The 27,831-nt window shown below is 45.3% G+C and overlaps 1 protein-coding gene across 1 annotated transcript in view; it reads right to left on the bottom strand.

Annotated features, from left to right (window-relative positions):
• MED14 (mediator complex subunit 14) overlaps positions 1-27,831 on the bottom strand; it is a 56,323-nt gene that overhangs the window by 12,817 nt on the left and 15,675 nt on the right. Inside the window, exons 12-23 of the mRNA XM_065405717.1 lie at positions 25,759-25,918; positions 24,922-25,116; positions 20,042-20,176; positions 18,783-18,859; positions 11,445-11,605; positions 11,211-11,357; positions 11,017-11,108; positions 9,885-10,037; positions 5,321-5,590; positions 2,162-2,305; positions 1,415-1,526; positions 504-635 (exon numbers count right to left, since the gene is read on the bottom strand). Coding sequence (XP_065261789.1) covers positions 504-635; positions 1,415-1,526; positions 2,162-2,305; positions 5,321-5,590; positions 9,885-10,037; positions 11,017-11,108; positions 11,211-11,357; positions 11,445-11,605; positions 18,783-18,859; positions 20,042-20,176; positions 24,922-25,116; positions 25,759-25,918 — 1,778 coding nt within the window. The remainder of the gene's footprint in view (positions 1-503; positions 636-1,414; positions 1,527-2,161; positions 2,306-5,320; positions 5,591-9,884; positions 10,038-11,016; positions 11,109-11,210; positions 11,358-11,444; positions 11,606-18,782; positions 18,860-20,041; positions 20,177-24,921; positions 25,117-25,758; positions 25,919-27,831) is intronic.

Genomic DNA, 27,831 nt, shown 5'->3' with positions numbered 1-27,831 from the left:
AACTTATGCTGTATATGTATATAATGTCTTTTGTCTGGCGAAAAAAAATTCCCTGGAACCTAAAACCTCCCTCCCCCTTTACATTAATTCTTATGGGGAAACTGAATTCGCTTAACATTGTTTCGCTTAAAGTCGCATTTTTCAAGACCATCACTACAACGTTAAGCAAGGAGTTACTGTACTTAATTTTCAATAGACTAGCAACACCTCAAAGTTGTTGAAAGCATCTGTATGGCTATAATTACCAAGAAAATCCACATCCGTACAAACTGCTATTTCAAGACAATTGCTGAACACTCATTATTCCAAACAGTATAAATCTCCAGACCTGAAGAAGAGCTTTGTGTGTAGCTCAAAAGCTGGTCTCTTCCACCAACAGAAGTTGGTCCAATAAAAGATATTACCTCACCTACCTTGTCCCTAAGTCTGCACAGACAGGGCTTAATTTTAAGGAACAGTTTACTCTTCATGTCACTATAGAGATTACTAGTACAAGAACTCACCATGTGGGCTGGTAAAATTAGCTGTTTGTCCCATTGTTATTCCAAGGGAGGAAGGTGAAGGAGTTGGACCAAATGATGCTGGTGATGGAGCTCTCAAAGCACCACTAGGGGAGCTTGCAGCATGCAGATTTCCTAATAAAGACATCCAGACACAAACAGCAATTCATTACGTTTCCGACTTTTCTTTCAAAAGCTTGAGTAAACCAATAGCAAAGAAAATCAGAAAAAAGTGGTCTCTCTTTTTTAGAGACATGTCATACTAGACTTGTCGGAGTTACCTTTACCCCCAGAAGCTGCATCTTGGACATGAACCAGCAACCATGAACTCTTACTGAGCAGACAGGATACTAATTTATACAGTAACCAATCCTTCTTCAAAGGCAAATGTGAACTAGAAATTCTATGGTACATTCTACATGTACAATACATGATATTCTTAGGTAATAGGTATAATGTTTTTCCTTGTTACAGCAGGCGCATCAACATAACTACAGTTGAGGTTGCATAACTATTTCCAATTTAAGCTCTGTTCTCAGGTGCTCATAACTTTTTGAAGTTTACACTTAGTTTTGGTCTCCATCCAAGTGTAAACGTCTGGGAGTAGAAAGCGGAAATAGCCTTTTCAGAAAAGGACCTCTAAGTGAAGATGTTTGATTTGACGAATTTAGGAGCCTGTAAAAATAATTACATGTTATGCAAGCACAGTAAATGCCAATTACGGAACCATGGCTGACGTTCATGCAGAGCTCACATGCAGCATAGCTAAGACCAACCACGCTGCGCATGCCTCATAAGTAACATAAGGTCACTTTATGAGAGAAGTATGTCGTAAATCATACTATTCTTTAGAATATAAAAAAGCGTACATTCCATAACATCTATTGCCAACACAGAATTGAGAGCCATCTTACCTGGTGACTGTGTATGCATCATGGAAGGAGAGGGGGTCACTGTGTTGTGATAGGATGTGGGTGGTGAAGTAAGAGGGTAAGCTCCTGATGCTCCTGCCTGTTTTGCAAATGGCTGAAAGTGTCAACACAGTAAAATGGAAGTCTTCAGTGATTTCACGCTGAATCTACTAAGTACTAATGTTAATAGAATCAGCAAAAAACTGATGGTAGTTTGATATCAGATCTGTCTAAGCAACTTAACACCATAGCATCCAAGTCTTCACACCTCCTTATTCAGGGCTTGCTGCTTTGTTCCACAATTTTTGAAGAAGTCTTCACGCCCTTCCTTCAAACCACATAAACACATCTAACCCTCTTCTTCACTTCCACCCTCCAAAGACCAAAAATCCAATACAGGCCCTCAGGTTACCAAAAAAAATCTTGTATTTTAGGACCACATTGTCTCCCCTCGATCACATGCTCCTTTTCTGTTTTAAATAAGACATGTTGAATGGTTCTCCTGAATGGCAGTAAACATGCTATGTGCTATCTATGATGCTATCTCAACGTAAACATACATTTTAAAACATGAATAAATCTTCCAATGGCTATTCCAAAGCAGTATAGTTTATACTCACCTCTCATCTGCTATTGCCACCCCTCTCGAGGAAGACACAACATACATTTTTCTAAAAAGGTAGATATAATTGCGGAGAACAATAGAGATACAGTGTAACCTGTGGTTTTATTATTTTGCCTACATTTTACCTGTTGCTGTGATTGTTGGGGTTGAAGTTGTGATATCAATGAATCCATCATGTCCCCCCCAATAGGAGAAGGCGGATTATCATCCTCATTTACAGATCGTCTTCGTGCATCCTGATTGCTGTCAACAAACATGTTCAGGAATGTCTGTGGATATATTTGAATATTATAATTTATTACACGCCTCTAACAGCAATTCTATACTTATAATTGATCTAAGTATCAATAGCAGTAGTGTATGTGTGCTATTTATAACTTATTCTGTTATCCCTAGATTAAAATATAAATTCCATTACTTGAAGTACAATTCACAAGATCAGGAAGTCAAAGACCAATTTGGTTACTAAGAAACTGTTGCTGTTTGCCACTCTGGCAAGTTCACCTGCAAAATTCAGTAGCCTTTCATACCAATCTCCTATTAAAAAGGTAGTAAATGTTTTAAGCGACTCTAGTTTTCTAGATCAGTACAAGTTTATTCACATAAAAGTTTTGGCAAAACAACCCCCGTCCTGTTAGTTTGGCACAAGCCAGTAGAACTTATTATCAAAAGATGGAAATCTAAGTCTCCGGCTCTCAAATACAAAAAACTGACTCAATGTTGGTTAAATCAGACTCAGGAAGATCTAGAACATTTGTGAAGCCATATAGCTCTCAAAAGGTTTAAAACTTGAAGGTAACCATTAACCAAGAAATAAAATAAGGACATAATAATTTGAAGTAAATGTATAGGAATCATCACATACTAGTCACTGAAAAATAATTTTATAAAGATTCTGTATTTAGATAGGATTGTCAGTTGAGATGTAGTTGTACTTATAAGTTTGCAAGTGTAAAAATCATCTTTGTAACAATTCCCTTTTTCACCTCCTCAAATAGAAATGAACCCTTTACTTAGAAGGTATCCTCAAGAAGAAAGTCAAGTAAACTGGAAAGGCATCTGCTTTCCCAGTGTCCCCTGACCAACAGTCAATTTCCTAGAAGGCTTTGACATTTTTGTTTTTTAGTCAATGGGCACAGGAAAGACAATGAATTTGACTACTAAGGATATCAAATATTTAGCTGAAGAGAGGTTTCTAGTGCAACTAAAGGACATTTATGCACAGCACTAATTCCCAGAATCTATGGCTTATAAAAAACAGGTACACCTCTACCCCGATATAACGCGACCCGATATAACACGAATTCGGATATAACGCGGTAAAGCGGTGCTCCGGGGGAGCGGGGCTGCGCACTCCGGTGGATTAAAGCAAGTTCGATATAACGCGGTTTCACCTATAATGTGGTAAGATTTTTTGGCTCCCGAGGACAGCGTTATATCGAGATAGAGGTGTATAAAAAAAGGGTAAGAGCACAGCTAGTCACTGGAAGTTTCTTTAAAAAAACAAAACAAAACAAAAAACAAAAAAAACAGCAACAAAAAAAACCCACCAGACTTCTGGAAGATACAACTTACTTGGAGGAATTATGATCAAATCAGCCAGTGTCATTTCAAGAGATTCTTCTCTTCTTTAAAGAAAGACTCTACAATACCATTGAGTGCCACAGAACCTTACTTAATTTGATCAAAAATAAATCCAAACTTGTTAGCCTACAGAAATGCAGGCATCCAGAGAACTTTAAACTCTGCCCTACGGTGTCACTAAGCAATAATCATACGATTAAGGTATTTTAGTGTTATTGGTCCTGGATTATACTAAACTGATTTTTACAGTCCAATTTTTTTCTCCCCCCAACCCCTTTTCTACCCCACACTTATGTCACTACATGGCACTCACACAACCTTAACTCTATGCAAACTATTCAATACTTTACCATGTTTGGGTTTATTTTAAAATGGCAAAATCCCTGTGGCGTATTTTACTATTTACTGATATGTACTTTCAACCATAACTCCATCTTAACATAGCTTGTCTAAGAATTTCCCTTTCCCCTCCCCCCAAAAAATTACATGATCAGTATAAAAATAAACCCAAAGAGAATGGTACCATGAGAGCTTTCTAATGATATGAAGCATCAGCCTTAACATTAAAAACGTTAAATTGCCATATTCACTTGTCTGCTCTCGCTGCTTTATGCTATTCTGGAGCAGAGCATACTGACCAGTTAAACTACATTTTGAGCTGCTTTGTATTGCCAGAGCAATACAAAGTACTGGGAATTTATACTCCTGATTCCCCCTTGCATCTCCCAGTATACCCTACACACATCCCCAATTCCTCATTCCCTCCTGCACACCCGTTTTCCCCCCCTCTCTCCTGCACCTCCTACATTCCCCTATACACAAGCACACCAGTCTTCCCCCTCTTTTCTGTCCCCTTCCCCACTATAGACCCCTATTTCCTCTCCAACTGTCTGTGTAGATCTGGAGCAAGGGTAAATGCTGAAGAAAAATATTTAGCACTAGTGTTGATTCTTTGCCATTAATTTTCATAACTGAAAGTTTCTGACAGAGGCTGGTGCATAAAAAAATCTTTCAGAAAATTCAGAAATTGCCCTCTTTAAAAATGGCTGCCATTCCCATTTCTAGGTAGGACTGAAGCATAGGTGCCCTCTTTCAAAAGGGCCACTGCCTCCTATTGTTTCCAGTGAGAGCCAAGTCAGCCATCATCTTTAAGAGCAGCCCCTGGCTTCAATCCTACTGAGAACAATGGGAGACTACAGCCTTTTCAAAGAGGGCAGTTCTACATAGGCTTTTCTGAAATAGAAAATTATCCATCAGCCCCTGCTGAAGAAGTGTTCAATTATGAAGAATGGGGAAAAATTACCATTAATCCTAAAAAAAGTCTTTAAATGTAGCTTTGGCACAAGATTTCAGTGCGGTTTAACTATGAAAGAAGCCTGAAGTGTCTGCATTATTTCATTACTAAAATCATTCAGAAGGAGGAAAAAAAAAAAAAAAAAAAAAAAAAAAACCACATCTCACATTGAGAGCTAAGTTTCTTGTTGGCCACATTTTGAGTTAAATACATTTATACTAATTAACCAGTTTACTTGTAAACCAGAAAATTCTGTCCTCAAAAAGAGTAAGTGCTGTAATTTTGAGGAGATGCAGTGTATTCTTCATACATAAAATTGGCTTTAAATGAAAAGCTCATCTCAACCTGCACAATGGAACCATGAGTGATGATTCCATAAGATGCCAGAAAACACAAGATCAGTTACCTTTAGTCCTGGTGCAGGGTAAAAACCTTCAACTATTTTACTATTGTCAAAAAGACTATATGCTCCATCACGTATTGCCACCACCCCACGGCTCCGGCAGTAGATGTCAATGCAGTACATATTCCTAAAAGCCAGCCTGATGTGCGTGGGTGACTGCGGCAGGATTGAGAAACACTGATAAGCAATGTTGATGCGTTGAGTCAGACCCAGCATTGGCACAGTTGGAAGTTTGTTGATGGCAACTAATGGAGCCTGAGTATCAAACAATACCTGCAAGAGAACAGATGTTGAGACATCAATTAGCTTCCACAATCAATCACAAACAGAGTCTATCTTTAAGGGAACCAGGCCTAGTCTACACTACAAAGTTAGGTCAAGGTAAGCCACCTGGCATTGACCTAGCTGTGCATGTGTCTAACTTAAATTTGTCTCCCACTGACATAACTGCCCTGTTACAGCGACACAGTAATACCACCTCCCCAAGTCACAGTCAATGTACTGAGATCAACACAGTGAGAATGTAGACACTGCGTTATTTATGTTGACCCTAACAGTCCTCCAGCAGCTGTCCCACAATTCCTGACACTGACCGCTCTGGTCACTGTTGTGAACTCCACTGCCCAGGGGTCACAGAGGCCCCTCCCTTAAAGCCCTGAGAATTTTTGAAATGCCGTTTCCTGATTGTCCATCTTGGCAGCTCTCCAGTTCTGTGCAACTGCCTAGATCACCATGCCAGCTACACATTCCAGCCACGCTCCAGCTTGGAGTCAACAGGAGATATTGCATTTCCAAGGCCCGTGGGGAGAAGAGACTGTGCAGGCACAGCTACAGACCAGCAGCAGAAACATGGACATCTACAAGCAGATTGTACGGGGGATGCAGGAAAAGGGGTAAACAAGGACCAGCAGCAGGGCCGCATGAAAATGAAGGAACTGCGTCAGGCATATCAGAAGGCCAGGAAGGCCAACAGTCGATCCAGTGCTGAGCCACAGACCTGATGCTTTTACAAAGCCATACTTGGCAGATATTCCATCACCACCCCACACTCCACCATGGATACCTCTGAAGAGCCCGAGACACAGACCCCTGCTGTGAACAGGAAGGACGAAGAAGAAGCAGGTCATGAAACCGGGGGGGTCAGTTATGCCATGAGCCAAGACCTGTTTGAGACTCCACCACATTCCAGTCAGTCCCAGCAGTCAAGCATGGGTGAGCCCAATGAAGGGAAAGGATACTTGGGTAAGTCTGTAAATATATCTCCCATTATGGTCTTGGCAATCCCAACTCAGCAGGACACAGCTGTCAACTTTTCATTAATTTACTCATAGTAGAAGAGGTAGCAGCACAACTATAGAAGGTAGTGCTATCTGCTTTTCACTCCCCTGTGGAGTTAGGCAAAGGGGCCATGCACAGCAGTTTGTTTATGTATACAGGGATGTTCCTTGAATCTTCCTGAGTGATCCTGATGAAAAACTTTCATGGAGGTACTCCGCAATCCTCTCCCAAAGGTTTCTAGGGATGGCAGCCTTATTTCTTTCTCCACTGTAGGGCATTCTCTCACCCCATTCTGCAATAACTTCAGCAAGCACCGTTGCAGTACACAGGCTAGCACATACAGGCCCCAGTGGCTTCAGACACCAGCAGCAGCTGTGCTCTCTGTGCTTGTTTCCCTCAGGAGTCAGATATCAGCCAAAATCACTGCCGCCTGTGGAAAATGGTGCCTTTGCCCTATACTCAATTTCATGCAACCAAGCAATTCCCTCCTTATTCTGAATCTTAACTTTCACTTTCCGTTGCGACTATACTAACAATGGTACCGCTGCGTGTTTTAACTACAGCTGCTGCCATTCTGGCCTTGAGGGGTTCACCCTCTAGACTCGTGGAACACCTGAGCCAGATAAGGAGGAGAAAGGGGATGACTTTGGATGACATGTTCAGTGAGATCCTGCAAGCCAGTGCTACATCAGACCATGAACAAACAGCCTGTAAAAGGAAAGAGTGGACAGGCAAAAGACCCAGGACTCCCAGCAGGAAAAGAAGAGGGAGATGCACCAGGACATAGTGGGGCTTCTCCAGTAGCAAACACAGATGCTGCAGATTCTTGTGGACCTACAGGTTCAACAATCACAGGCTCACTTCCCTTTGCAGTACATAAAGAACTCCATTACAGCACCTCTCTATACCCCCCCCCCCCAACATTCTCATGTGGCATCAGGGGCTGCATCCCTACCCCTAATCACTCCATCCCAAGTGACATTAAGGACAACCACAAGTTAAGTAATCTGTGAGATCCACAGTTGCCATATGCATAGGTAAAATGGACATGAATGTTCTTTCCCTTTGTTAAGTTTTATTCCATTATTAAGTTCTTAATGTATTTACTTTTAAATTCCACAGAATATTTTTTGCACTAGTTTTCTTAATGAATAAAACTATTTGGAAAATAATTCATCTTTATTATTAGTTCCCAACGTATGCTGCAGAGTGCCTAGCAGTTATGAAATCACCCACTTATTTGTTATTGTACAGTGTGACAAGTCATAGGATCAGTGACAAACAGTGTAATAATCATAAATGTACTAGCACTGCAAAATTAATAGGTGCATTGACAGTGTTATATTCATAGATGTGCACCACACATCACACAATTCCTAACAAGCCCCAAAACAGCAGGCCAGGTAGAGCACAGTATACCACAATACATTACTGTGGCTCACTGTTAAAGTTCACTTTAAAACCCTCTCTGAGCAGTATAGCTCCGCCTGACCTCTAACAGCCCTTGTGTCTGGCTGTTCAAACTCAGCAGACAGCCACTCCACCTCTACCCGCAATCCCGGCAGAAACATTCCCCTTTTGCTTCACAGTTATTACACAGGACACAGCAGGTAGCTATAACCAATAGGATGCTTTTCTCACTGAGATCCAACGTTGTGAAGAAACACCACCAGCATCCGTCCCTTCAATCTACCAAAAGTGCATTCAACTATCATTCGGCATCAGCTGAGCCAGAGCTGAATCTTTCCTTGTGCTGTCCAGGGGGAACATATGGCTTCATGAGCCAGGGGAGCACGGGGTAAACTGGGCCTCCCAGGATCACTATTGGCATTTTATCATCAACAGTAAACCACCCATTGAGAAAGAAAAGTCCCTGCTTGCAGCTTTCTGAACGGCCCTGTGTTCTTAAAAATGGAAGCGTCATGCACCTTCCCTGACCAGCCAACATTGATGTTGGTGAAGTGTCTCCAGTGACCCATCAGTGCTTGCATAACCATAAAAAAAATAGCCCCTTCTGTTGACGTACTCTGTGGCAAGGTGGTCCAATGCCAAAATAGGGATGTGTGTGATGTCTATTGCTCCACCATAGTTCAGGAACTCCATTGCTGCAAATCCATTCATTATGTCCTGCAGATTGCAGAGAGTCACCGTCCTGCACAGCAGGAGACTATTAATAGCCCTGCACACTTGCATGACAACAGCCCCCACAGCAGGTTTTCCAACTTCAAAATGATTTCCCACTGACCAGTAGCAATCTGGCATTGCACATTACCACAATGCCATCACCACTCCCTTCTCCACTGTCCGTGCCGCTCTCATTTTGGTGTCTCTGCACTGGAGGGGTGGATGAGCTCAGAACACAGAGCCAGGAATGTGGCCTTGCACATCTGAAAGTTCTGCAGCCGCTGCTCGTCATCCCAAACCTGTATCACAGTGTGATCCCACCAGTCAACACTCATTTCTCGGGCCCAAAAGCAGCACTCCACCATTTGCAGCTGCACCATGAACAGCACCACCAACGCTGAGTTGGTTCTCACTATATCCCACAGCAATCTGTCAAAGAAATTGTCACATTCCCCGCTGATTCAGTTCTTCTTGTGGCTCCACAACTACCAGATTGAGTGTCCTGGGCTTGCAACACTTATGGCAATAGTGCAGAGATGTACAAGCTCCGTGCTTCTGTCAGAGAAGGCAGACAGCGAGGAGCACTGCATGGATTCATAGGATTTTTTTAAAAATATGTGAAAATTATGGGCTATAGATGACATTATGGGATGGAAACAGATGCACACTGGGAAGTTGACCTCTTGCTCCCAATCACCCTGCATAACTCGTTTCTGCTCCACCAGGCATTGCCAAAACTACCCAAAAGAGTGTGTGCTGGATGGTGGCAGGTTGCACACTGGGATACCTACCCATGGTGCACCACACTGTGCATCGACATAAGCACTCTTAGTGAGTATGCACAGCATGGATGCAAGGAGCCAAGAACGCACATGCAATATGCTAACTGCGATGGCTTCATGCCGGTGTAACTTGCATTGACCCAAGTTTATAGTGTAGACACGGCCTCAGAATTAAAATCAAGTCATGGAGGATAATGAGCCCCGACCATTACCTGCTCTTCCTCAATCAAAAAGAATCATCAGTAATTTATTAAAGGCCAGATTCTGATACCCTTGAAGGAAAAAAACAAAAAACAAAAAACCTCAACCATCAGAATCTGGGCCTTAATTATCTTACACTTCTCTAAATTCTATCTTTTCATGAAGAGAAATAAAATAGTTACCTGTAATAACTGGACCACATTTGGTGTTTTATTGAACATCTCCTGGAGCTGGTGTAGGATGGTATTGTGACAGTTACTGCAACCTGAATTTGGGCCAACAGTTCCCAATGAAATGTGGAATTTTTGATGTATGGAATTCCATTGAATACTGATCTATAACACCAAGTAAGAACACAAGAAGTCTTAGAAACTGAATAAAACAACCAGATCAGATTGCAAGTTGTGAACCAGAAACTGAAAATTAAACATACATAAATATGAAAGTAACTGAAGCTAAAATGCCATGTAGAAAGCTATGCTAACTTTCTACGGGGGGGGGGGGGCGGGGGGCGGAGGGGAGCTGCTTTTTGTTTGTTTGTTAAGAAGTTTATCTAGGAAATCCCCATGAGGATAATTAGCAAAAGAGGTGGGGAAAGGAAACTATAGAAAGAAATTAGGCTATTTCCTTAGTGTGTTACTCAGAAACCAGAAGCCTCATTTGACCAAAAAGGGATGAGATAAGGGAACTGGACTTGAGTCCTTGATTACTTCAATATCTACAAAACAGATGTATTGGTGAGGCTGGATGCGTCTCAACTACAACACACTGAGACGCTATGATGGGTCAGGCCAATGTGTGGTGGCAATGTCATGCAAAATCCAGTGCGCTATTCATGCCATTTATGGAAAGTAACTAACCATTACAAAACATGTTCTACATGTACAAAAAATGCTCCTAAAAAACCCACGTTAAAGAGAACCATGATAGTTCCATGTGGCATTGAAACAATCCACAGAAGAATGGGGATATGTTTCATGAGACTCCTTTTTAGATTAAAAGTGGAAAAAATGTTAAATTTCAGCAGTTTTGTCAGAGCCTTCATTTTTTTTTTTTTTTTTTAAGACCGCATTCCATCCATAACTATCCTCCTGGCATTTAACAACATACCAATTATGCAAATATCTAAGCATCCAGCAAGTTAATGATGGTCTAACATCTATTATTTATAGCTTCCTTGCTTTTGTTAATATGAATTTTTTACTGTTATTTTAATAAGGTGGAGGGCTTTTTGCTTAAATTCCAAAAGCTCTGAACTTGTATAGTTTCTGTTTTCAAATGTAGCTTTAGAAGTGTACTAAGAGAGTTACTTACTGAGCTTCCCTTGGTAGTTCCATAACAAAGGATAAGCTTGCGGTAGTTGTAGACACGAACCTCTGAGAAAACATTTAGGTGGTTGGGTATTTCTTTTGAAGAGGGAAAAATAAAAAGGTAGAGTGAGCAAGCTTACATATTTACATAAGACGCACCAAAAGTGTAAAAGAAAGGACAAGAGAATATTTTTGTACCTGGCAAAGATCGTGCAAACTCCAGCACACATTCATATAGTCGAGCAATGCTGTTCCAATCATTGAGGAACATCTCAACAACTTTTCGACCTCCAACTGGTTCAGACAATTGGTTTTCGTAAGTCAGGTAGACATGACGTGTTGGTCCTGCAATGTCAATAATGATTAACATTTGACAGAGAACATGGTAAAGAGAAAGGAGTTAAATCTGCAAAATATTTCTGCAAAACTAACCTTGCTCCCTGGAAGATGTGCTGTTAAGTGGACAGTTCGCAAATATCAGCTCAGCCACCCACGTGCGGTTATTTCTACCTTGCAATCGGAAAGTGCAATCAAGGAGAGACCGGTCCAGAGCCTTCTGGGTTTCCTCACTTGTACCTTTACATGGAGGAATTCTGTCCATGAAGAAAAGAGTGCACATTACAGTTCCACAAGTGCATAATACATGTTAAAATATTTTCCAGAAAGACATTTAAATAACTTTCTTTACTTGAAAGAAAAGATGCTCTGCAAAACAATGAATGGAAGAGAGCTGGGACTGGAGAAATGAAGCCTCGAGCACCGGCTCTGCACTCCCATTGGCCAGGAACCGCGGCCAATGGGAGCTGCGGGGGCAGTGCCTGTGGGCGAGAGCAGCGCGCAGAGCCTCCTGGACCCCCCCGCTTAGGAGCTGGACCTGCTGGCTGCTTCCGGAGTGCAGCGTGGAGCCAGGACAGGCAGGGAGCCTGCCTTAGCCCTGCTGCGCCGCTGACTGGGAGCTGCCCAAGGTAAGCCTGCGCCCCAACCCCTTGCCCCAGCCCTGAGCCCCCCCACACACACACCCTGAACCCCTCATTTCTGGTCCCACCCCGTAGCCCACACCCCAACTGCAGCCCAGTGAAAGTGAGTGAGAGTGGGAGAGAGCGAGCCACCGAGGGAGGGGGAATGTAGTGAGTGGGGGGAGGCGGAACCTCAGGGAAGGGGCAAGTTAGGGGGCGGGGCCTGATAAGGGGCAGGGCTAGGGTGTTCAGTTTTGTGCAATTAGAAAGTTGGCAACCCTAGGTGCGTGCGAGGTCACAATGCATGGAGGATGCCATTTTGTTCTCCAAAATGGCATCCTCTGCACAGCATGACCTCACATGCACAATACTACTAGGTCACACTGTGCAGAGGAAATCATTTTAGAGTAAAATGGCGTTCTCCACGTGGCATTATCTCACACACATGGTGTATGCAAGGTCACCCTGTGAAGGGGACACCATTTTGCTCTTCAAAATGATGTCCTCCTTGCTCTTTGGGCTCCCAAGCTAAAAAGACTTCATTAAAATGGCATTATGCTGGCAAAAAGTTTGGGAACCCCTCTCCTAGAGGAACTCTAAGTTGATGTAACTTGCATCTTCTTTCCAACACCCTCAACTTGTTACAAGTTCACAGTCCCTCTACAGACCTTCTTTCAGACTTGCTTAGACTTCATACATCACTTTGAAACATGGAATATGGAGTATAAGGGCTTGTATGCACAGTTGTGTACTGCTTTAACTATAGCTGTTTCTAAATCAATAGTTAAAGCAGCACAACTTTAGGGTAGACAGTTATATCAGTATAAAGGTGCTTTATCAGTATAGTTTATTTTCATTACAGAAATATGAAAAGGTCACATAATATTATACAAGAGGTTTTTTTTAGGATAGATATAAATCCTCTTGCTTCAGGGTATAAGCTAGCCAATAAATGAAGGGGCTTAGGAAGAAACTTCCTCTACTAGCAGTTTCTCTCTTCAGGATTCCTTGCACCTTCCTCCAAAACAGCTGATATTGGCCACTGTGGGAGACAGAACACTGAACCACATCCACCACTGGTCTGATCCAGCATGGCAATTCCTACATTCATGGCTTAAGCCATGACTACATCAGAGAACTCTCCTCATGAGCCATCACTACAGAGGTCACCTGGAGTTGCCTGAACCAGCTGTCTCTAGATATTAGGATCTGGGGCTACTGATGAGTATTCTCAGTGAAAAGCCCTCAGGTTAGGAATGAGTTTCCCTCCACTGGTCCATTAGAGCCCAAGTCTATTGATCTTCAGGGCGCAATGCCAGGGACTTTTGTTAAAGCATTCAAGCTTTTGCTTGAGGACAAGTGATTTGAGCTGTGGGGGAAATAAAAATTGCTGGCTTCCACAGAACATCCCCTTTCTTTCACTTATTGAAAAAGGTAAAATTATGTTAATTTTGGGTGTCCCAAGATACAAGAAAGGGCACACTGTTCAAATCTACAAAAATAAATGAAGAAGGAAGTACAGTTCAAGAGAACCATATACTGCTATATTAAAGCCTTCACCTGGCAGAAGGATGAGAAGGAAGCTGGTAAGAAAAAACAGTTACCTTTTCCGTAACTAGTGTTCTTCAAGATGTGTTGCTCATGTCTATTCCACAATAGGTGTACGTGCTCACCACTTGCATCTGAAGAAGTGAGGTTCTTACCCACGAAAGCTTATGCTCCCAATACTTCTGTTAGTCTTAAAGGTGCCACAGGACCCTCTGTTGCTTTTTACAGATTCAGACTAACACGGCTACCCCTCTGATACGTGCTCACCACGTGCACTGGTGCCAGAAGTTTTTCACCTAGCAGTACCCGTAGGGGAGTGCCCCTAGCCACCCCTGGAGTGGCGCCTCAGTTCCTTCTTGCCAGACAACTCCAACAGAGGGGAAGGAGGGCGGGATGTGGAATAGACATGAGCAACACATCTCGAAGAACGCCAGTTACGGAAAAGGTAACTGTCTTTTCTTCAAGTGATTGCTCATGTGTATTCCACAATAGGTGATTCCAAGCTATATTTGTTGGAGGTTGGTAGGAGTTCACAAACTCTCGGGTCACAGCACAGCCCTGCCAAACCCGGAGTCTTCCCTGGTCTGGGAGACGATCGCATAATGCGAGGTGAATGTGTGAACTGAAGACCATGTGGCAGCCCTGCAAATGTCCTGAATGGGACATGGGCTAAAAAGGCACCCAATGAGGCTTTCGTCCTAGTTGAGTGTGCCCTCACAATTGACGGGGGAGGGATTCCCGCCAGGTCATAACAGGTACAGATGCACGAGGTGGTCCATTTGGAGAGCCGCTGAGTGGAGATCAGCAGACCCCTCATGCGTTCGGCCGAGGTAATGAACAGCTGCGAAGACTTCCTGAACGGCTTAGTCTGCTCCAGGGTAAAAGGCCAGAGCCCATCTCACATCCAGCGTGTGGAGGCGGCACTCCTCACTGGACGCATGGGGTTTGGGGCAGAGGACCGTCAGGAAAATATCCTGACCCATATGGTAGGTGGAGACCACCTTTGGGAGGAACGAAGGATGTGGGCGGAGCTGGACCATATCCTTATGGAACAGTGTGTACGGGGGCTTGGAGGTCAGGGCCCTGAGTTCCGAGACCCGTCTAGCAGACACGATCGCCACCAGGAAGGCTATCTTCCACGAGAGGTGCAACCAGGAGCATGTAGCTAACGGCTCAAAGCAGGGACCCGTCAACCGGGCCAGCACCAAGCTCAGGTCCCACCCCGGGACTGGGGGCCTAACGTACAGGAAGAGATGATCCAATCCCTTAAGGAATCAGCCAGTCATAGCATGGGAGAATACTGTGTGCCCCTGCACCGGCAGGTGGAAGGCCGAAATGGTGACACCTGGAGGAGATAGTCTAAAATGAGATCTAAGGTGAAGGAGATAATCTAAAATTAGATGGATCAGGGTAGCCATGGGGGAAAACGCCCCGCTCAGCCGCCCATCGGGAAAACCAAGACCACTTTGCCAACTGGAGGGTGTTGCCCCGGGAGATGGTGTTGAGGACCCACCGGTCCGAGGTCAGCCGTGACCACTCCGGGAGAAAAGCACACAACCGGTTGGAGAAGGGTAGCTTTACTGCGTGTGGATCCCTGATGTGAACTGGTAGGTCACCCCCGGGCATTCCGTCAAAACTGCCGTTTCCCTGCCTGTTTGCCCTTGGAGGACCCCGGTTGGGGAGCAGACTGGGACTGCCTCTGCGGGCGTTTCTTATAGTCCCGCGACTTTTTATAAGTGGGCTCGTATTTAGAGTGGGTGGCCTGGGTGGGATCCTGCTGCAGCTTAAACTTTGTTATAGCTGGAGCCAGGACATAGAGGCCAAGTGTCTTAAGCGTAGTGCGGGAATCTTTCAGGCCGTGCAGCTTCACGTCCGTCTGTTCCGCAAACGGAGCCTTGCCATCAAATGGGAGGTCCTGCAAAGAGTTCTGCGCCTCACTAGACAGTCCAGACAGCAGGAGCCACAACACCCTCCTCATGGACACCGCGGAGGCCATCGACCGTGCAGCCGTATCTGCCACATCTGATGCTGCCTGCAGGGTTTCCCTGGCAGCCGCTGTACCCTTCTCCACCAGAGCTTTGAACTCCTTCCTATCACGCTCCTGGAGGGAGTTCTCAAATTTGGGAAGACAGCCCCACAAATTGAACACATACCAATCCAGGAGAGCCTGATGGTTCGCCACCCTTAACTGGAAGCCTGAGGACGAATAAACCTTTCTCCCAAATGAGTCCAGCCTCCTTGAGTCTTTATTTTTCGGAGGAGGGGCTGGTTGGCCCTGCTGCTCCCTGTGGTTGACCGACTCGACCACCAGGGAGTAGGGGGCAGGGTGGGTGTAAAAATATTCATGCGCCTTGGCGGGCACAAAGTACTTCCGTTCAGCCCTCTTAGAGATGGGGGGCAAGGAAGCCGGGGTTTGCCACAAGGCGTTTGAAATTTTTGCCACCCCTTCATCGAGTGGGAGAGCCACCCTGCCCGGCAACGAGGCGGATAGGACGTTGAAGAGGGAGTCCGAGGGCTCCTCCACCTCCTCAGCCTGAAGGTTGAGGCTTGATGTCATCCTTTTCAATAGTTCCTGGTGGGCTTTAGAGTCCCCCTGCAGGACAGAGGGAGGAGGGGCCGTAATCGCCTCATCAGGGGAGGGTGAGGAGGCAGGCGCAGTACTTTGCATGTCCGCCAGTACTGGAGGACCCACCACTTGGTGGCCCTCCAGGCACAGCACCAAAGATGCACGTCCCACCGAATCCTTTCTTGGAGGCTGGGACAGGGAGGCTGATGGCCGGTCCAAGGCTCCGGCCACCAAGCGAGCCCCCACTGGGGGCTGCGTTGGGGGTCACGGGGCCCATTGGTACCACTGTGCTGGCCACAGAGCCCGATGCCACTGCACCTGCTGCGGCACCGGCGGAGCAGGCTGTTCAGCCTGACTGGCCTGTCCCATTGATCGATGACTACGAAGGGAGGCCGGGCTGGCGTACTACCTGCCGCTGTCCCTGGACTGGGAGGAGCGTTGGCAACGGTGTCGACCACGAGACCACGATCCCAACGTGGAGGAACGGTACCGCCGGTAGCAGCTGCTCCGCAATCGGCTGTGGTGGGCGGATCCGTGCTGGCGAGCCGCCGGCGATGGAAGCCCAGAACTGCGGAAGTGGTGCCGTGGCCGGGTCCTGGAGCGAGATGACGAATGGATATGACATCGACGTTCGTGTCACAACTGGCTACGGTAGCCCCTCGGAGACGAAGACCTTCGGTGTCGTCTGTCTCGGTCTCGATGGGGCACGCTCCACAAGGCGGAGCGCTGCCTGGAGCCCCTGTCAGTCGGAACTCAGCCAGACCACCTGGTGGGGGTCGATGGTGACTAGCATGGACTACGCATGGGACGGTCGCTGAGCGGCGAACTGTGTCGGGAACATTCCCTTGACCGCGAACGGTACCAAGCCAGGGGCGACTGTGGAGATCCTAGCAGTGGCTTGCCTCTGGACCGTGGAGCCAGCGTTGGCAGTGCCCCTGGTACCAGCATGGACATAACGTCCCAGGCCGCTTGCAGGTCCTCCGGCGTGGAGGGCATCCAGACATTCAGGGCCTCCGAATGGGCCTGACTACTCTGCTCAACCCGAGACGGAGGCCGAAGGGGACCGAGGACTGCCCAACATAGGTCTAGCCTCTCCCCCAGTCTTGCTCCGAGGTCACGGCGGAGAAGGCCTCTTCTTAGCCTTCTTGGTGTGCCCTGCGGACGGGGAGCGGTGCCGACTGGTAGATGGCACTGAGGGGTCACCGCGGTGCCCAGTGCCAACTCAGAGCGGCACGCCAGAGTCAGGGTCAACACCGACTCCATCAGAATAGCCCGGAGCCGAATGTCTCTTTCTCTCTTGGTCCGAGGCTTGAAAGACCTGCAAATTTTGCAGCAATCGCGGAGATGGGTTTCACCCAGACAGCGTAAACAGTCCATGTGCGAATCACTCACTGGCACTGGTCACCTATAACTGTTGCATGACTTAAAACCCGGGGCACGGGGCATGCCCCGGCCTGGGTGCACTAAACTAAACTAAGTTACACTTACTACTTCAACTACAGGTACTATTACACTGAACAAACAAGAGTTCTGGAGGAAAGCTGCAGACAAGCTGGAGCAGAGCAGTTCCGAAGCACCTTTGCTGGTGGCAAGAAGGAACTAAGGGTGGGGAGAGCGCGCAGTGCCCCTTATACCGCGCCATAGAGGTGCCACTCTAGGGGTCGCTGGGGCGCTCCCCCACGGATACTGGGGGGGGGGGACGGACGGACACGACACAAGACGGACGGACGACTTACAGCACCGGTGCACATGGTGAGCACGCACACCTATTGTGGAATACACATGAGCAATCACTCAAAGAAGAAGAACTATGGGCTGGATGCATTAGTATAATTCACATTCCTGGAGAGAGGTACTGTGAAACCTCCCAGGCCAAGGTTCTAACCTCCTGATTGCTAAGAAATACACAGGGAACCTGATTGCTAAGAAATACAGGCTAGTAGCAGAATGGCAATTCCTGCCAAGGACGGTAGCAGGAGATGCTAGGTTAGAAAGCCATCTTTGGCTGGAACAAGGAAGGCTACAATTTTGTCACAGAGGTCACGGAATCCTTGACTTCCAGAGACCTCCATGACTTGAGCCTGCAGCGGCAGGGAGCTACAGGGTCCCTCTGCCACCTCTGGTGGCTGGCAATTGCGGGGCCGCACCGCGAGCTCTGGGCCGTCGCAGGAGTGCTCTGGAGCTCTGGGCCGCTGCGGAGGGCAGAGGTGCCCCCACCGGAGGTGGAGGAACCCAACAGTTCTGAGCCAGGGTCCCTGGGGTGGTGTGGGGACTCCGCAGCTCCCCATTTTGCTTTAAAAGTCAGGGATAGGTCATGGGCTTCTGTGAAGTTTTCTTTATTTCTCATGACTTTTACTAAAAATATGCATGACAGAATCTCAGCCTTACTTATAGTTGCTGTGCATTTGTCATGTTTGGAAGAGACAGAGACCATGCCCCTTAGCTGGTCAATTCTCACCTATGAACAGACACCAGGACTGGCTGTTCCAACAATAAAGGGCAATACATTCTTGTCCTAGTCTTCCCCTCCCCACCGCAGGCCACATTACCTTAAATGACTGGGGATGTAAAATAAGCCATTGTTTAAAACAAAAATGCTTTTCAAAGTTTAGTGTTGCAAGGTGTCAAACTCTTCAAATGCTCCTTTTTCCTAATACTGTTCATGTACTTGATAAAATGAAGTGTATAACAATATCTTACTTTAATAAACGTATAGCATGGCTGAAGCCATCTCCTTCTACCTGTACTCCTTGGTGTGGAATCTCCATATTAGACAACTAAAGAAAAAGGAAGATTTCATTAAGTTATAACAAACAAACTTAAGGGGGGGAGGTGTACACTCTCTCAAAGTTTGCGTCTTGCTACAAGTGACAGTTTCACATTCTGAGCATGGAAAATTGAGAACATGGGGGGCCACGCTACACTCTTGTCTCCCCTCGACATCCCACTATCTCCCCTTCTCTCTCTTCACTTTATCCTGTCCCCTACCCCGCCCTTCCCTCTCCCAAGCATCAGCGGTGGCAGGGAGTCACAGCTGCAGCTGGAGTAGGAGGACCGAGCTCTAAAGCACTCAGTTGGCCCATGCAAACAGATTCCTGACATTGGCCAGCCGCGCATTTAGAATGGAAGGCAGAGAGGACTAGAGAAGGAACAGTATGCAGGCATGTCTGAAGACATGTTAGCACATGCCCCCTGAAGCAGGGTGGTTACCCCGCTCCTGCCCTGAAGGGCTTAAAACAGTCCTGGGAGAGGGCTGTGGCAGGAGAAAAGCTGGGCTGATTGGGAAAGCAGCCACAGCTGTAGCCAGTGCAATCAGGGCCTAGCTGGCCCTTATAAGAGGGCGGTGGGCCAGAAGGATGAACAGACACTCTCTCTAGCTTACTTGAGAGAGAAGGACCTGGCTGCCTGGGAAGCTGAGAAGGGTATCTAGGGTGGAGCAGTGCTGGGGAAGGGCAGAGGGAGCTGGGAAGCTCTGGCCTAGCAAAGCCCCAGGCTGCAGGCCGAGTTAAGGGCCAACAAAGGTACTGGGGCTGCAGAGGGGGAACCCTGATATAGGCAGAGGCAGCAGGTCCAACCCCCCTTGCCAATGATGAGTGGTTTATAGACCGCAGTCTGCCCCAGGGAGCGGGAGCTAGATGATGACTGGCATTAGCCACTGAGGCACACTGGGGATGGGGTTGGGGGTTCCCCTGGGTGGGGAGACCCAGATTGTGGGTTGCTACTAGGGGGCAAAACCCTGATTGTAAAAGGCACCGGGGTCCGGGAGGGACACGGGGGGGCCAGCGGCAGGTGGGACATCAGCCAGCAGAGGGCGCTCCAGAGCTGGAAAAGAGCTAATTCCCTGGACAATCAGCAGGAGGCGCCGGGCCGGTGAGTCGTCGCCCCGCCACACCCCCAAATATAGATAAATCAGTTTATACAAAGAAATTCTAGGAAAATGTTAATCTCATAATACTTACCTCCATACGAAGTCCTATAAATGGCATATTTGTATCACACATTGCTACAAGATGAGCTAGGACTTTATTGAAGGCACTCATTTCTCCAGATCGTTTTGGTTTCTTAGATTCTACAGAACATGGATCACCAGACAACTAGAATTCAAACAGAGAAAGACGATATCTACTAGCCCATTTGGAATAAAAACAGTCACCCTTCAAAGAGGTCATAATGCAGAAGAAAAGCTTGATCAGCTGTTATGTTTGAAATGAAATACTCTCTGGGCACATATGGTTACTCTTAAGGGTTAGAGGACTCAATCGGGTTTATTTAAAAGCATTCTATAATTTTCTCACAAAACAAGTTAGTGTTTAACACACTTGCAAACCTTCGTTGCGTAAACAAGTTTACTGAGTCCACACACAGCACTCCCCCCAAAATATTATGGGTCTCCTGAAATACCTTTCCACATAGTGACTAGACCAACTCCTCAAATTAGGGGGTTTGGGAGTTGCAATCTACATTACCTTACAATCCTTTAAATTTCCTCTGAATATTCACTTAAGCCACAAGACTTCAAGAAACCTCCTACTTACACCTTTTACATATTCACTGTATCATTGAAATATATTTGAAATACACTAGCTTTTGCTCAATAATCACAGCATTTGATTGATGATGCCTCATCCTTTCCCCTATCCCTTCTCACTGTCCAGTCAGCCTCCTCATTGCATTATATCTGAAGTAGTTTGTAAACCCCATCAGCAGATGACACTAGGGAACTGGAGCAAAAATGTAAAGAACAATCCTACAAACAAGCACTTTCAAATATATAAAATGGCATATTTTTGTAAAACAGGACACCGATAATGCATAAACATATCTGATATTTTGGAAACTAGAAAGGCTCCAGAACTGCCAAAATTATGTAGCTTAGACAAGGGTCTAGTTAAGAAAAAAATAAAAAGAACCCTCCGCACAAACAAGAGTTACTTAAACACAACTGAAATAAGCAAGAATTATCACAATAATTCTGTTTATTTTTTAATGAAATACAAAGTCACAGTTAAAAGTGTATCTTTACACATCTTTAAACATTAGGTCCAAGAACACTCCACACTTAGGGTATGTCTACACTACAATTAGGCACCTGCAGCTGGTCCTTGCCAGCTGACTCAGGCTAGCGGGCTCAAGCTAAGAGGTTGTTTAATTGAAGTGTAGATGCTCAGGCCGGAGCCCGGGCTCTAGGACTCTGAGGTGGGAGGGTCCCAGAGCTCCAGCTGCAGCCCAAACATCTATACCACAATTAAACAGCCCTACAGCCTGAGCCCAAGTCAGCTGGCACAGGCCAGCCACAGGTGTCTAACTGCAGTGTAGACATACCCATAGGACCGGAAGCTGAAAATTAATTTTGTAGATCGTGCCCCTGCAGTGAGCACAACACAGACAGGCTCTTTGCAGGGGTCTCAGTAATGACTTCAGCAGGACTTTGCCATGCAGCTCTCATTGTAGGATTAAAGTTTTAAAGTTTCCATACCAAGAGCCTTTAAGTTTATTACCTTTCATACATTCATCACGTTTTTAATTAGAAAATTTACACTATAACACTCCATCCCATGAACTCAAAGTTCTTTCCATCTATTCACAACTTCTTGTAGAATACCTCCCTAAAAAACCTTCTACATATATTCAATCCATGATGACACCAGGCAGCATAGGCAAAGACTACCGTATATACTCAATCATAAGCAGGTTCGTTTATAAGCCGACCCCCCTCCCCCCAAGATGGATAAGTAAAAATAGAAAATTTTTATAACCCATTCATAAGCCGACCCTATAATTCAGGGATCAGCAAACTTTGGCTCCCGAGCGATCAGGGTAAGCCGCAGGTGGGCCGAGATGGTTTGTTTACCTTGAGCGTCTGCAGGCACGGAGGTAAACCTAAGTAAACAAAGTGTCCCACCGCGCCAGCTGCTTACCCTGACAGGCCGGGACAGCAATTGGTGGGGAAATTTTTTTGCGGGGGGAAGAAGCTGGGAGTCAGGGGAGTAACCCTTGTGACCACTCCCCACATGACCCCACCTCTAGCCCGGGACCCCCATACTCTCCCCATCCCATCCCTTCCCACCTTCTCTGGGGAGGGCCAGCGGAGGATGTCTCTGGCTTGGCCGCAGCATGCTCCGGCGGACCAGGCCGGGCGGCGTGGCCGCAGTGTGTTCCGGCGGGCCGGGCCAGGCGGCACGGCCGGAACGTGCTCTGGGGCGTGGGGCAGAGCGGCACGGCTTCAGCCTGCCAGCCCCCGGAGCTGCAGCTGCTTTGGAGGCTGGGGGGAGAGCAGCGTGGCCAGAAGCAGAGAGACTCTGGCCCCGCCTCTTCCCTTCTGGCTGTGCTGCCTCTCCTTGCTTCCTCTGTTGGGGGGGGGGAAGGGCTGCGTCCCACCTCTCCCTCTCTATACCCATTCATAAGCCAACCCCCTTCTCTGGTGCTTCCCTTTTTTTACTAAAAAAAAAAAATCGGCTTATGAACAAGTATATATACTTAAAAGGGTAAATAGTTAAAATTGTATACATTTAAAAGCAAAATTTCACGGTTACTAGACTCTAGTGATTAAAAACAGATCAACTATTTGAGTATCAGAGTCAAGTTTAATTAAGTTACTATTACTATTCTAATATTAACAAATTAATGTTGCCTTTATCTAAAATATACTTGATTTAAAATAAATATGTAAGCCCAGGTTGTCAAAACTAGTAGTACACTTCTACCACGATATAACACGAGTTCGGATATAACGCGGTAAAGCAGCGCTCCGGAGGGGCGGGGCTGTGCGCTCCGGCAGATCAAAGCAAGTTAGATATAACGCAGTTTCACCTATAATGCGGTAAGATTTTTTGGCTCCCGAGGACAGCGTTATATCCGGGTAGAGGTGTAATAAAGTCAGAATGACTCAAGACCCCTAATTTGTTTGTATAGCTGCTAAAACAAGGGAAGACCATACACAGTGAAAGGGTATTTGACTACGGTCTCATCTACAAATGGAACTTATTATGGAATAAGGCAGGGTGTGTGTTTAAAGCGCAATAACTTTTCTGGAATAGCTATTGCAGAGTAGCTTATTACACAATAGTAATTCTGCTTCATTTCCCCATGTAGAAGAGATGTTGTGACGTTATCTGATTAAAATATGACCGTATAGATCATTGTTGCAACCAGTTATATATTTGTAGCAAATCTTGTACAATGGTTGTCGAGTGAGGGGGTCTATGAAAAGGTTATGATTTGCTGGTTCTGATTATGCTATCTGTATGCATGTATCATTTTTGTATGCGAAGTTATAAGTATTGGCTCTATACTTGGATTTCAAACATTTGCTCCTAGGGTAACGCCCATGAAGTAATTAGCCAACACATCTTGGAGGGACTATTCAAATTGAGTAACCCATCAAAAGAACATTTAACTAACAATGGACCATGGGAGACACCCATCTACACTTAAATGAAATTTCCTGCTGTGACTAGGCAAAATGCATGGACATGTGACTTGCCCATGTGACTCCAAACTCCATCTTGTTGCTGTGATTTTCCACAGTAAGAACAATGGGATGTCTTCCACATGGCAAAAGCTATAAAAGGCCCTGGAAACACCTCCATTTGATCGTCAATCCTGCTTCTTACCTCTGGAGGAACTTTGCTACAAATTGAAGCTCTGAACAAAGGACTGAATGACCCATCTAAGCTGTGGATGTACTCCAGAGACTTGACTTAAGCCAGCAATTTATTCCATCACTACTACAAGCCTGAACCAAGAACTTTGCCATTACTGTATGTAATTGATTCCTTTAACCAATTTTAACTCTCGCCTTTCTTTCTTTCTATGAATAAACCTTTAGATTTTAGATACTAAAGGACTGGCATCAGCGTGATTTTGGGGTAAGATCGAAGTTATATATTGACCTGGATGTGTGGCTGGTCCTTTGGGATCAGAACCTATTTGATTAGACCGGTTGTAAAGAACCACTCATCTCTGAATGGTGGTGATATAAGAGGGAGGGATAGCTCAGTGGTTTGAGCATTGGCCTACTAACCCCAGGGTTGTAAGTTCAATCCTTGAGGGGGCCATTTAGGGAACTGGGGTAAAAATCTGTCTGGGGATGGATCCTGCTTTGAGCAGTGGGTTGGACTAGATGATCTCCTGAGAACCCTTCCAACCCTGATATTCTATGATTAAGAACTGGAATGCCTAAGGAGACTGCCTTTATGTTTTCTTGTTAGCCAGTGTGGTGAAATAGGAATTTATTTTTGTGGCTGGTTTGGTATATCTTATAAAAGAATAACCACCAGTTTTGGGTTGTGTTTGCCCTATTTCTCAGGGGTTTGTCCTGAATTTGGCACTCTCAGTTATGACCCACTAAGGCTACATCTACACTACAGGGGGGGGGTCGATTTAAGATACGCAAATTCAGCTACGCGAATAGCGTAGCTGAATTCGACGTATCGAAGCCGACTTACCCCGTTGTGAGGACGGCGGCAAAATCGACCGCCGCGGCTTCCCGTCGACGGCTCTTACTCCCACCTTTGCTGGTGGAGTAAGAGCGTCGATTCGGGGATAGATTGTCGCGTCCTGACGGGACGCGATAAATCGATCCCCGAGAGGTCGATTTCTACCCGCCGATTCAGGCGGGTAGTGTAGACCAGGCCTAAGACACGGTTACAGAGGTAAGCTACGCAACATTTCAAATATGCCATTACTAAAGCTGCCAGTTATCCCCACAAGCTGCATCTAGCTTTGAACTGGGACAAATTAATCTTTCAGGTACTTATAATTCACCTACAACCAGACACTATTCATAATCTTAGGGCAAACACAGGTTTAATGTCTGCTTCCATATGGAAGTACAAACCTTGCGCTTGGCACCGCCTTTTGCTTGTTTCCCACTTTTTGTGTCTAGTACCAACTCCTCGATGTTTGGTTTGAATTGCTGTAGTAAAAGTGCAGTAGCAGGGCTGTCATCTCCTTCAGGACAGCTCACAGAGAGAAAATGATTCTTGTACTCCAGTTCTGTGGGGTTGCCAGGAACTTCAAACATCTCTACCACCTATGTTTAAAACAAAACATTCATTTTGAGAAGAACCTTGACAAAATAAAAAAAAATAATAATAATTAAACTACGGGCGGGGGAGGGATAGCTCAGTGGTTTGAGCATTGGCCTGCTAAACCCAGGGTTGTGAGTTCAATCCTTGAGGGGGCCACTTAGGGATCTGGGGCAAAATCAAAATTGGTCCTGCTAGTGAAGGCAGGGGGCTGGACTCGATGACCTTTCAAGGTCCCTTCCAGTTCTAGGAGATGGGATATCTCCATTAATTAAAATTACATTAGTTTTTGTTTCCCTCTTCCAAAAACTATTTTGTCTCTTTCTAAAAACACTGTATTATAGTAGGGAAAAGAACTCAGGAAGAGAAGGGAGACCAGCCTGCTAGGAAATAAAAAGAAAGCTAGAAGGCTCATGGAGTAACAAAAACAGATTATGTTCATACAAACCATATTAATAGACAGACCCTGGGAGCTAGAGAAATGGGGACTAGACGTTTAAAGCAATCATCACTGGTAGCCGGTCTATCATGCTGTATTTACCTTTTTTTTTTTTTTTTTTTTTTTTTTTATAAAGTGTTTGTTATGCTTTTGTCTCCAAGCACCAGAACTGTCTCCAGGTTCAGAAAAGTGTTTTCCAATTACTTACAATGTAGTACTGTGGAAGGCGAGTGAGTTTGATAAACAGTTTGTGCTTGGAAAGGTTTCCAACAGGATGGCTAGCATAATTAGCTAGCTGCAATGTTTCACTGGTTACTGTAGGCAGATGTTTTATAGACTGTTTGCATCGCTGCTGTCCAAGCCAAAACCTTGCATTAAAAAAAGAAAGAAACATTAGTGCTTTGAGTTTTTACGTATTAAAATGCTCCAAAACAATAAGTCATACAGGGTCACTATCAAATTAAAAGTTATATACAGAGTGAAGTTGATGCAAAGTTAATTACCCTAGACCAATAGAATTTTAAAAATTAGATTTACTTGTCACTATTTATGTTTATATTTTGTCTCCATCAGCTTGGGTAATGATAATTCAATTTCATTTATTTATAGTCTATTTCACTTTTAGATTCTTACTGCTGCAACACTTGGATTTCAGAGACTACAGGGATGTGTTCTTTCATTTAAGAACTCTATTCAGTGAGATTTTAAAAGACATTGCTGGAAATATTTCTGCAGGATTACAGAATTAGAGAATACCTTAGGCCAGGTCTACACTAACCCCCCAATTCGAACTAAGGTACGCAACTTCAGCTACGTGAATAACGTAGCTGAAGTTCGAAGTACCTTAGTTCGAACTTACCTCGGTCCACACGCGGCAGGCAGGCTCCCCCGTCGACTCCGCGGTACTCCTCTCGCCAAGCAGGAGTACCGCAGTCGACGGCGAGCACTTCCGGGTTCGACTTATCGCGTCCAGACAAGACGCGATAGTCGAACCCAGTAGTTCGATCGCTCGCCGCCGAACTACCGGGTAAGTGTAGACCTACCCTTAGAAAACCTTGCAGGTTTTAGTGAGTTCACAATGTGGCCCCTTCCAACTTTACCGTGACCCATTAAAAAAATTTACAGGAGAAAAATTTTTCTTATTTCAGTGTTCTGGCAAGCCATGTCACAATTTTTTAAACAGACACTGACACTGCACTATTCTGTTACTTTCTGGGTTTCTGCTATTTTCTAGCATAACTATATGAACCTGAAATTTCAGGGATGAAGAAGGGATGACCTATATCGAAGATATTACAGCACATTTATCCTAATATAAAGCTGAATCAGAGTCAGAATATTTGAGATATTTACAACAGGATTCTGATCACACAGGCAAGACTACAAGTGACAGCTAGGTCTGAGAATGAGCCAGAGATATATAGTTTGATTTTCAGATGTACTGAGCATCCAGTTTCTGTGGTCTCCAGCTGGAATTTTGGGTGCTTGGAACCTCTGCAAGTCAGGACAATAATGCCCAAAAGTAAGCCTGCCATGTCCTAATGGCTGTTATAGAATAGAGAATAGCTGCCTCAAGGTTTGCAACGCTATCTTGGCCTTCAGTTACAGACCACAATTTATAACACAGGAATGTTGATAATTTCCCAGGATGCCAATAGAGTATGACTCTTACAAAAGTGTGCTGGGAGTTTGGGGAGCTGCAGGGCAGGGGGCATCAGGATGACAGAAGACGGGATTTTGTTTTCACATGGCTTTAAATTGTATTTGTATTACTTGTTACAGTCAGGTTTGGGAGGCTCTAGGGACATAAGGGCGTATATTTTATTGAGTTAATATATTATTTGCTTAAAATTATTAGGTGCCTCAATCTTAGGGCTTCAGAGGACATCTAAATCTATAAGTTAGAACATACCTTAATGGTATAAACTGATCAAAACTGAAGTGCTAAAATAACTGGATAAGAAGTGGAATGCATTATGCTGACAATGGGCAACTCCTGTTCCTTCCTCTGCTGCTACAAAGGGGAGGGTTTTTTTGCAGCAGAACTAGTAACATTCAACTGTGTAAGAACGTGGGAGGAGGGAAATAGGGTTTGGGGAAGCTGTGCATGTGTGCACGCACGGTGAAATTTTGACCCTAATGAAGTCAATAGGAGTTGGCATGGACTTCAGTTGGGACAAGATTTCACCCACATGGTGTTGCGAAGGCCAACTACAAAGGAGCTCCCTGTGCAAACACACATGGGAAGAGATTTTCAGACAGAGTGGGATAAAGGCAGGCT

The sequence above is a fragment of the Emys orbicularis genome, chromosome 1 (assembly GCF_028017835.1).
Source record: "Emys orbicularis isolate rEmyOrb1 chromosome 1, rEmyOrb1.hap1, whole genome shotgun sequence".
In the NCBI taxonomy this organism is placed as follows: Eukaryota; Metazoa; Chordata; order Testudines; family Emydidae; genus Emys; species Emys orbicularis.
The sequence above is the reverse complement of the archived record's forward strand: the minus strand, read 5'-3'. Positions and strand labels throughout refer to the sequence as shown.